The following is an 11,353-nucleotide window of genomic DNA, read 5'->3' as shown; positions in this document are numbered from 1 at the left end:
TAATCATGTGAGCACAAAGGACAAACAGCTCTGAGTCATCATCTTACACTCAGCTGAGCAGAGCATCTGACTATAATGTTTGATGAATGAATAGAATTTGAACTTAGACCTCCTGACATCCAACTTGCTGTCCTGACTCTTCAGAACTGGAAAGGACCTTACAGAGGTAGCCCGGCCCTCCTCTCTTAACAGATGAGAAACCAAAACCCAGCAGGGTGAACAAAGTCAAGTGTCAAAACCGGCTTCTGCATCAGAGGTCCAGCACATTATTTTTTTCCAGAAAGCACGCTGCCTCTAACTTGAGTTGAACAAAATGTGCTTCATGTACCTTGATACATTTTTACTTATTACATTTTTCAATCTCTTATTTAACAATAACTGATTGAGCATTTTTGTTCTTTCCTTCTTTTTTACTTTCCCTTCTTTCTTTTTCTTTTTCATCCTTATGATCACTTTGACCCCGAGAAGATTTTCGACTGAAATACTACTATAAGAGAGGCATTCTAATGGATGCTGGGATGCAGAGTGCATCGGGACCCCTGGGTGGCTCTGTCAGTTAAGCGTCCGACCCTTGATCTCAGCTCAGGTGTTGACCTCAGGGTTGTGAATTTAAACCCTGCATTGGGCTCCATGCTGGGTGTGGCGCCTACTTAAAAAAAAAAAAAGTGCACACGCGACAGGTTCCCTGCCCACAGTGGGGGACACCTGGACACAAAGAGGTACAGCCCAGTGTAAATGTCATCACTGAAGTCCTCTTGGTTTGGATGGATCGTGAGCAGCTTCCCAGAGGCAGAGATGGTTAAGCCTCATCTCAAAAAAGGAAATGGGAGTTTTCAAGTTATTTGGGGCCCCAGGAAGGAGGGTGTCCCCAGCAGAGGCACAACAGGTATGAAGGAACAGAGGCAGTAAACTCTAGTCCCTGCACTGATGTTCGCTATGCTCTTTAGACTTAAAAAAAAAAAAAATCTCTAACTTAATCAGTTCATCAGTTTTAATACCACATCTCACGTTCTGGTAACTGCTTATGCATTTTATTGCTGCCCTTTCAAAAAAGAGTCATTGATTTGGCTCCTCCTATGTTGAATCCCCTGCACAAGTTGGCTACAGGGTTTTAAATACTCAGTGCACGCCATGGTAACCCGCACTCCCCCTCATTCCACAAAGGTGCATCGATTAGCACATGCTGGGCCCAGAGCTAGGTGCTGCTGCAGAACCACAGACGAGAATACAGGGGATGCAAGGGGGCTGGCCTGGGGAAGACGGAGATATCATCACTCACCCAGCAGGAAAAGCCCCTAAGTAGACTAATTTCCGCCGTTGCTGTGTTGGTTTAACTACTGCCAATTCCTTGAAGGCAGGAACCAGGTATGACAGTGCCTGGAAGTCACTCTTGACTCTCCTCCTCACACATCCCCCATATCTGTCACCGGGTCCTGTCCATTTTACCCCATACGTGTTTTTTCAAATCCATCCATTTCTCTCCATCTTTATCACCACCTCCATATTGTGAGCCACCATTATCTCTCCTGTGGATTACCCAACTGGTCTCCTTTCATCATTGCTAATCCCTCTGTAATCCTCTCTAATCTATTGTCCACATGGCAGCCAGAGTAATCTTCCCAAAATGTAAGCCTAATCATGTTCAACTCTCACATTTGCTCAAAATTACTCAGTGCCTTCCAACTGTTCTTGGTATAAAGACGTGATCTGTCTCATTGCATCCCCAATGGGAGCAGAGACCCTAAGCCAAGGTGGGAAAGAACAACCCACGTCATTTGATGCCTCAAATGCTTAGTCTGCCCCAAATTAATTCTTCACATATCATTCATTCACTTAGCGTCGAGATCTTTCCATATTGGCAAATAGAGAGCTATTTCTTTTTTTCTTAATGACCGCATGATATTTCATTGGGTTGATGTTTCATAATTTATTTAACCAGCCCCAATCCCACTTAAGATGTGCCCAGGGCTATAGGTACACACTCTTGTACATATATCTCCAGCTACCATTCTCTTTCAAAATATTTTTAGCTCTTCTTACAATATTCTTCCCCTTCCTATATCTTCCATATAAACTGTTGAATTGGGTTTTTGAAGCTCCCTAAAAAATTCTCTTGGAATTTTGCTCATAATTGCAAAAAATTATATATAGGTTGTATGTAAAGAATGAACAATGAGGATATGGAATAAGATTCTCCACAGTCTGGCACAAGTGATTCTATGTGAGTAAGAATTTTGTGCAAGAAGCCAAAAAAGAAATAGCAAATTAGAAGCATAATTCAAAAAGACAAGAAAAGGGGCGCCTGGGCGGCTCAGTCGGTGGAGTGTCAGACTCTTGGTTTCAGCTCAGGTCGTGAGATCTCAGGGTTGTGAGATTGAGTCCCACTTTGGGCTCCATGCTCAGCACAGAGTCTGCTTGAGATTCTCTCTCTCTCTCTCTCTCCCCCTTTGCCCCTCCCCCTGCTCTCGCTTGATCTCTCTCTCTCTAAAAATAAACAAATAAAATCTTTTTTAAAAAAAAGTAAAGAAAATGTAATTTTATTGAATTGGGAGCCCATTCAATTAGTTCGTTGTTAGAAAGCTATCTACTGAGCAGCTCCTATGGGACGGGCACTGTCCCATAAGCAGGGATGTAGACAATATCTCTATATTCTGGTGTGTGGACACAGCAATAAACATATAAACATGTACATAGACCCACATGTAAAGATTCTAGATGGTGCGGGGCACGAGTTAAGGGCATAAAGAGCAAGAGATGGGAACTGGGACCTGCTTTTGGTTGGGTGACCAGGGAGGTTCGCCCTGGGAAGACACATTTGAACTGAGCTCTGAATGACAGGATCCAGTTCTGCAAAAACTCAAGGGGAGAGCATTTTGGGCAGAGCAAATGGCCGGTGCAAAAGGCCCAGGGCAGACATGAGATGAGCAGGCTGGAGGAGCCAAGAGACTGTGCGCAGGTGCCGAGGTGAACCACGGTGAAGGGGAGACAGGCAGGCTAAATGAAGTAAGTCAGGAAACAGAGAAAGACAAATACCGTACGATCTCACTTACATGTGGAACTGAGAAATGAACAGAAAACGACAACAAAAACCAAGCTCAGATACAAAGAACAGCTTGGCGGTTGCCAGTGGTGGGGGTGGGGGAAACGGGTGCAGGGAGCCAAAGGGACAAGCTTCCAGTTATAAAATAAGTTCCGGGATGTAACGTACAGCACAGGGACTATGGTTAATAGTACTGTCTTCCCGGGGTGCCTGGTTCGCTCAGTCCATAGAGTATGTAACTCTGTAACTCTCGGTCTCAGGGTCATGAGTTCAAGCCCCACTTTGGCCATGGAGCCTACTTAAAAAAAAAACATAAATATTTGTTACTATAAGCCCTAGAGTTTGGGGGTGGGTTGTTATGCAACATTATTGCTTCTGTGAACCCTTCTAGGCCTCCCACCCATCCACACACATGAACACTCCCCTCTCTAAACCCCTTTCTCACCTCGCACACACGGACGAGCACACACACCAGCCACTGGATGGAGCAACCGTACACACATGCATCTGCTCTGCTAGCCAAGCACCTCTTACAAGCACAGTGCAAACTGTGGCTTAGTACACTTATCTCTTTTTTTTTTTTAGAGTTTTACTTTTTTATTTTAGAGAGAGAGACAGAGAGAGAGAGAGCACCCACATGAGTGGGGAGGAGGGGCAAAGGAAGAGGGAGAGAGAATCTCAAGCAGACTAAACTTTTCCTGAACTAAAATGAATCTAAAAATGCTCCTTGAATTTTGCGTTACATTGCAGCATTCTCCTCTGCACTCTCTGCCCTCTCCCTTTCTGCCCAAAAGCAGGGCATAAAATTTCCCTTTGCAACAGGGTCCCGGCCACCGTCTGTTCTTCTGTACCAGCAAGAGGAGATGACTCTTGTCACTGGAGACGGCACTGACTTGAGTCTTCATAACAAATCTTACTAAATAGCCTTTCTCTTCCATTAGTTTTCCCCATATATTTACCCTGACACAATTTACCACTCCTAGAAGCCCAAACCTCTTTCTTTGTCTTGTCACTTCGGCACAATTTATTGACCTTCGTTAAAATGGTATAAAAGCCCCCAGGCCTCACCACCTTTGAGGATTTTCACTTCTTTTCTGTGAGGCTCTCCATGTGCATACGAAATAAATCTTTTCTCCTATTAATCTAGCTTTGTCAGTTTATTTTGCAGGGCCCAGTCATTGAATCCAAGAGGGTAAAAGAAAAGAGTGTTTTTCCTTCCCTACAGAATCCAATACACCTTTAAGGAAAATCTTCCAAAACTCACTGCTGAATCGTTACCACAATTGATACAATTTGGTGACGATCGCTAATTTCACACTATTGTTTTGTAATTTCACTCACCAGTAATTCACAAGCACCTGAAATAACTAAATCATATCAGGAGTCATAAAGTGTGTGATAAAGCAAAACTCACAAGTTGATTAGCAGCAAGCGAACTCCGACTGAATAATAACTAAAAGGAAAAAATGTAAGTTCATTGAGGCTTTGTCTTTAGCCTTATATCTAGGTAGCAAGTGCTTTGCTACTTAGAGGAAGAAAAAAAACCTGTATTTGTTGGGGGGAGGGGAGCCCACATAAAATAAGGGCTTAAATTCTTTTCTTTCCCAGGTGTGAGCATCTGAGAAGGGGTAGAGAGAAAGCAGTAGGGCCAGAGAAGGGAGGGCCACCGCCTCCCCCCACGTGCAAGGAAATGCTATTTTTATTCACACCAGTGGTAAATGTAAAGAAGCTGTTCTCAAACTTCAGCATCAGGATCACCTGGAGAGCTTGTTAAAACGCGATTTGCTGGCCCACCCCCAGAGTTCCTGATCCAGTAGGTCCGGAGGGAGGTCTGAGCATTTGCACTTCTAAGTAGGCTCTGGTGCTTGCTGCTGACGCCATCCTGGGACCACACTTGGAGAACTGCTGGTGTAGAAGAAAGGATTCTGTGAGGATAAAGTCACCTCCCCAGGGAGCTCCATGGCCAGGTCACTGACAACCTCTTACGGGTCCTTCTGCTTCTCCCCTCATAGAAGCCTCTGGTCTTTTTAGTCCACCAATGGTTGGCGCCCTGGGCAGGGTGCAGAAAGGAAAACTATGAGCCAAACGCTCAGAAGCAAGGACCACCCCTTGTGCTCGTTCAAGTTCCCCTGAAAGCAAAGCCTGAAGCAAAGACTTGGGAGCAGTGGCTTATCTGGAGGTGATCCCAAGCTGCAGGAGTGAGGGCGCCCGGAGGGAGGACACTCCAACATAAAGGTGTGCTCTTCAGGTCCCTCAGTTCTCCTGGGACCTCTAGGAAGCTGAACACCTTCCAGAATTGCCCACCAGAAAGATGGGAGATTGGGCGTTATCCACCTGCTAGACCCATTGGTTGAGGGTTGACTCCGGACCTTAACTCTCCTGCACTTCCAAGCCAAGGCAGCTCCTGTGGCTCATGAGAAGGGCCTGGGGCAGAAGGCAGGTGACTGAGCTCTGAACACCTGTCCAGCACAGCCTCATAGGAAGTCAGAAGTGGACCTATAGGGCACGAAGCAGACGCCAGAGATATCTGCCCCCTGGCTGCAGGCTCAGGTGTGCATGTCGCTGGGAAGACCCGGATGCAGGCAGGTCCTGCAGGCTCTCCTGGTAAGCCATTAAAAAGAGCTCTAGTTGTGCCCCCACTTCATGGCAGCACTATTTATAATAGCCAAGGGTGGAAGCAAGCCCTCCTAATTGCAGAGAACAAGCCAGTGGTTGCCAGAAGGAAAATGGGTGATGGGATGGGTGACATAGTTGAAGGGGATTAAGAGGTACAAACTTCTGGTTGTAAAATAAGTAAGTCATAGAAATGAAAAGTACAAGATAGGAATATGGTCAATAATATAATAATGTCGCGTGGTGGCTACACTTGGTGTGATGAGCATTGCGTAATGTAAAGAATTAGTGAGTCCCTGTGTTGCACACCTGAAACTAATATAACATTGTATGCCAATTATACTTCAATTAAACACTGAAAATTATGAATTTAGAATATCACATAATTGCTAATTTTTTTTATTCCATATTAGCCACATGGGAAAGTCCCCGGATGGTCATGCCAACTATAATTTCTATAGTTTTAAAATATTTGAGCAGTTTTTCCATAATTTCTTTAATCCACTCTCCTTCATGGTTGACAAACTCTGCAAGATGTATGTGTGATGCACAAATGTGGGAGAAGAATGCCCACAGGGAGAATATTTGAGCAGGGAGTGCAGAGCCGGGGTACCCGTGCTTCTCTCTGGATCTGCTGTCCCAAGCAGCCTTCCTGTGTGTGCATCTCAGGAGCCAGTCTGGTAAAAGGGAGCAACCAGGCACAGTGAACACTCCAGATGGGTCTCCCTCCAGCCCTGCGTACTCTGCTCCACTGTGGTTTCCTGGGATAAACCTGGGGTACATAAACCTTTGCCTTAGGCTTTGCTTTCTGGGAAATCCAAGCTATCATTTTCATCAAAGAAGATGGGCATTCTAAAAAGCAGTTCCATTTTACTCTGCCGTTTACCCAGGAGCCTAAGTATGACCAAACCTTATCTCTGTCAATCGAATAAATGTTAAATAATCTCATTAACTTAATTGGCATTTCTTTTGTGATGAAAAAAATTGAGTACATTTTCATGTTTATTCGCTATGTTTGTATCTTTTCTGCTTTTTTTCTTTCAAATTTTTATTTAAATTCTAGTTAGTTAACATATAGTGTCATAATGATTTGGGGAGTAGAATTTAGTGATTCATCACTTACATATAACACCCAGTGCTCATCATAACAAGTGCCCTCCTTAATGCCCATCACACATCTGGCCCATCCCCCACTCCCCTCCTTCCATCAACCCTCAGTTTGTTCTCTATCATTAAGAGTCTCCTGTGGTGGGGCGCCTGGGTGGCTCAGTTGGTTGAGCATCTGCCTTCGGCTCGGGTCATGATCTCAGGGTCCTGGGATCGAGCCCCACGTCGGGCTCCCTGCTCGGCGGGAGGCCTGCTTCTCCCTCTCCTACTCCCCCCGCTTGTGTTCCCTCTCTTGCGCTCTTGCTGTCTCTCTCTCTGTCAAATAAATTAAAAAAAAAAAAAAAAAGAGTCTCCTGTGGTTTGCCTCCCCCTCTCCCATTCTCTTTTTCCCTTCCCATGCATGCATCTGTTTTGTTTCCTCAGTTGCACATATGAGTGAAATCATATGGTATTTGCCTTTCTCTGACTGACTTACTTTGCTTAGCTTAATGCTCTCTAGCTCCATCCACGTTGTTGCAAATGGCAAGATTTCATTCTTTTTGATGGCTGAGTAATATTCCAGTGTGTGTGTGTGTGTGTGTGTGTGTGTGTGTGTGTGTGTCTGTCTGTCTGTCTGTCTGTCTATATCCCCTCTTCTTTATCCCTTCAGGAATTGATGGACACCTGGGCTCTTTCCATAATTTGGCTATTGTTGATAATGCTGTTATAAACATCGGGGTGCATCTACCCCTTCAAATCTGTATTTTTGTATCCTTTGGATAAATACCTAGTAGTGCAATTGCTGGGTCATAGGGTAGTTCTATTTTTCACTTTTTGAGGAACATCCATACTCTTTTCCAGAGTGGCTACACCAGCTTGCATTCCCACCAACCCTTTTCTTTGCATCCTCACCAACATCTGTGGTTTCCTGTGTTGTTAGATTCAGCCATTCTGACAGGTGTGAGGTGGTATCTCGTTGTGGTTTTGATTTGTATTTCCCTGATGAGTGATGTTGAGCATCTTTTCATGTGTCTTTTAGCCATCTGGATGTCTTCTTTGGAAAAATGTCTATTCATGTCTTCTGCCCATTTCTCATTTTTTAAAGATTTTATTTATTTGAGAGAGAGAGAAAGGGTACAAGTGTGGGGAGGGGCAGAGGGAGAGGGACAAGCAGGCTCCCCGCTGAGCAAGGATCCCAATGCGAGGCCCAATCCCAGGACCCTGAGATCATGACCTGAGCCGAAGTCAGATGCTTAACTGACTGAGCCACCCAGGCACCACCTGCCCATTTCTTAACTGGATTATTTGTTTTTTGGGTATTGAGTTTGATAAATTCTTTATATATGTTGGATACTAACCCCTTATCAGATATGTGATTTGCAAATATCTTCTCCCATTTCTTAAGTTGTCTTTTAGTTTTGTTGATTGTTTCCTTTGCTGTGCAGAAGCTTTTCATCTTGATGAAGTTCAATAGTTCATTTTTGCTTTTGTTTTCTTTGTCTCCAGAGATGTGTCTAGCAAGAAGTTGCTATAGCTGAGGACAAAGAGGTTGTTCCCTGTGTTCTCCTCTAGGATTTTGATGGTTTCCTGTCTCATATTTAGGTCTTTCATCCATTTTTGAATTTATTTTTGTGTATGGTGTAAGAAAGTGGTTCAGTTTCATTCTTCTTCGTGTTGTCCAGTTTTCCCAACACCATTTGTTGAAGAGACTGTCTTTTTTCCATTAGATATTCTTTCCGGCTTTGTCAAGGATTAGTTGACCATATAGTTTTAGGGTTCGTGTCTAGGTTCTCTATTCTGTTACCTATTAGTCTGTTTTTATGCCCGTACCATACTGCCTTGATGATTACAGGTTTGTGATATAGCTTGAAAGAATTGTGATGCCTCCAGTTTTGCGTTTCTTTTTCAGGATTGCTTTGGCTATTCAGGGTGTTTTGTGGTTCCATACAAATTTTAGGATTGTTTGTTCCAGTTCTGTGAAAAATGCTGGTGGTGTTTTGGTAGGGATTGCATTAAATATGTAGATTGCTTTGCGTAGTATAGACATTTTAACACTGTCTGTTCTTCCAATCCATGAGCGTGGAATTTTTTCCAATTTCCTGTGTCTTTTCTTCAATTTCATAAGTATTCTATAGTTTTCAGAGTGCAGATCTTTTAGCTCTTTGGTTAGGTTTATTCCTAGGTATCTTATTGTTTTGGGTGCAACTGTAAATGAGATCAATTCCTCGATTTCTTTTTCTGCTGCTTCATTATTGGTGTATAGAAATGCAACAGATTCTGTACATTGATTTTATATCCTTCAACTTTGCTGAATTCATGTAGTAGTTCTAGCAATTTTTTTGTGGAGTCTTTTGGGTTTTCTACATAGAGTATCATGTCATCTGCAAATAGTGAGTTTGACTTCTTCCTTGCTGATATGAATGTATTTTATTTCTTTTTGTCATCTGATTGCTGAGGCTAGGACTTCCAGTACTATGTTAAATAACAGTGGTGAGAGTGGACATCCCTGTCTTGTTCTTGACTGTAGAGGAAAAGCTCTGTTTCTCCCCCATTGAGTATGATATTAACTGTGGGTCTTTTGTATATGGCTTTTATGATGTTGATGTATGTTCCTTCTCTCCCTACTTTGATGAGGGTTTTTATCAAGAATGGATGCTGTATTTTGTCAAATGCTTTTTCTGCATCTATTGGGAGGATCATATGGTTCTTATCCTTTCTTGTATTAATGTGGTTGATTTGAGGATATTGAACAACCCCTGCTTTTCTGGTCTTTTTGATGTGGGGTGGGCCAGGAGCAAATGGTCAAGAAACAATTCTTGAGATGTTTTCGGTGCAAAAAGATGTTTTTATTAAGGCATGGGAACAGGGCCTGTGGACAGAAAATTCTACACTGGGATTGCGAGGAGCAATTGATCATATACTTTTAAATTGGGGGAGTAGAGATAAAAGAATTTTCCAAAAGGATTTTCCTATGTTAAAGAACAGGAGGTCTGGCTATTGATTGTCAAGCTAAGCTTGCTTTTTGCCTCTAGCAAAGCGCTGACGTTAAGGCGGTTGTGAACTCCTTGAGGATTGTCAGTCTGCCTGTCTCAAGTATTTGTCAATGGGCTGCAAGTTGTAACCAGATTTAATTTTCTCTGCATTTCTTTTGCCGTTGTTCTCCTCGTTTTGCCCATTTTCCTATGGGACTATTCAGCCTTTCTAATGATTTATGAGTACTCTGTACTAAGCACGTTAGGCTACCAACTGTTGCAAATATACTTTCTCAGCTTGCATTTGTCCTCAGCTCTGCAGAGGATTTTAGTTTTCATTTGTTAAACTTATCAGTTGGCTTATTTATTTGCCTCAGGCTTAATAACATCTTCCTGTTGAAGACTATAACCGTCTTTTTCTGTTTACTTTTATTCCTTTTTCTGGTTTTAGTTTTTACACTTGAATCATTGCTATATCTAGGTATTATTTAGATATGAGGCACTCTACAATTTCATCTAATGAGAGACATGAAGTCCAAAATCTGCCTCAAGATAACACGTAGTTCTGGGTATAAATGAATTTCTGGCCTATAGTAGCAGCAAAATTTAAAAGATCAGGGATCCTTTACCCAGAAATTTATTCTGGTTTTTTTTTTTTATGATTTTATGTATTTATTTGATAGAGAGAGACACCACAAGAAGAGAAACAAAAGCAGGGGGAGAAGTAGGAGAGGAAGCAGGCTTCCCGCCGAGCAGGGAGCCCGATGCGGGGCTCGATCCCAGGACCCTGGGATCATGACCTGAGCTGAAGGCAGAGGCTTAACGACTGAGCCACCCAGGCGTCCCCCAGAAATTTATTCTAAAGTAACATCTTTTTTAAAAAGTGAAAAGCTACATGCATGCACACTTATATACATTTTGTTTATAAAATTTAAAAAAATGTATAATAATTGTGTTGGGGCACCTGGGTGGCTCAGTTGGTTAAGTGTCCAACTCTTGATTTCAGCTTAAATCATGGTCTCAAGGTCGTGAGGCTCTGTGCTAGGAGACTGCTTAAGATTCTCTCTCCCTCTCCCTCCCCCGCTCGGTGCATGCATGCTTACTCTCTAAAAAAGTAAATAAAAAATAAATAATAATTGTGTTATTTTAATTGAAATATATTTCCTCTAAAATTATAACTGTTGGGGCACCTGGGTGGCTCAGGCCTTAAGTGTCTGCCTTCTGCTCAGGTCATGATCCCAGGGTCCTGGGATTGAGCGCTGTGTTCCTTGGGCTCCCTGCAGTGGGAAGTCTGCTTCTCCCTCTCCCACTCCCCTGCTTGTGTTCCCTCTCTCATTGTGTCTCTCTCTGTCAAATAAATAAATAAAATCTTTAAAAAATAAAATTATAACTGTCAAAACTACATAAACATGAAAATACATATAAATTATTGTAAGGAAGACATAGTGTTGTATTTCTGCAATGATTACAATATATAAAAAGTAAGATGGAAAAATGAAAATGGGCAGTTTTTTTCCCTGAGAGTCTGAGTTTTTTCTGGTTTTGATCTGCATTACTGTTACAATATTTGATACTTTTTTAAAAGTCCCATCATATGTACATTTACAATATTATAAATATCTGTAAACCATAATGGATAAAC

The 11,353-nt window shown here is 42.6% G+C and overlaps 1 protein-coding gene across 2 annotated transcripts in view; it reads left to right on the top strand.

Annotated features, from left to right (window-relative positions):
- CUNH9orf153 (chromosome unknown C9orf153 homolog) overlaps positions 1 to 11,353 on the top strand; it is a 76,791-nt gene that overhangs the window by 15,724 nt on the left and 49,714 nt on the right. The window contains exon 3 of one of the 2 annotated variants that reach the window (XM_032392926.1): positions 4,649 to 6,629. The exons of the other annotated variant lie outside the window; for it this stretch is intronic. Within the exon in view, the coding sequence (XP_032248817.1) occupies positions 4,649 to 4,662 (14 nt within the window). The 3' untranslated portion in view covers positions 4,663 to 6,629. Of the gene's footprint in view, positions 1 to 4,648; positions 6,630 to 11,353 lie in introns of those variants that run through there. 2 annotated transcript variants of the gene reach the window in all.

This window comes from Phoca vitulina, unplaced genomic scaffold (genome assembly GCF_004348235.1).
Source record: "Phoca vitulina isolate PV1807 unplaced genomic scaffold, GSC_HSeal_1.0 scaffold70, whole genome shotgun sequence".
Taxonomy (NCBI): domain Eukaryota; kingdom Metazoa; phylum Chordata; class Mammalia; order Carnivora; family Phocidae; genus Phoca; species Phoca vitulina.
The sequence above is the reverse complement of the archived record's forward strand: the minus strand, read 5'-3'. Positions and strand labels throughout refer to the sequence as shown.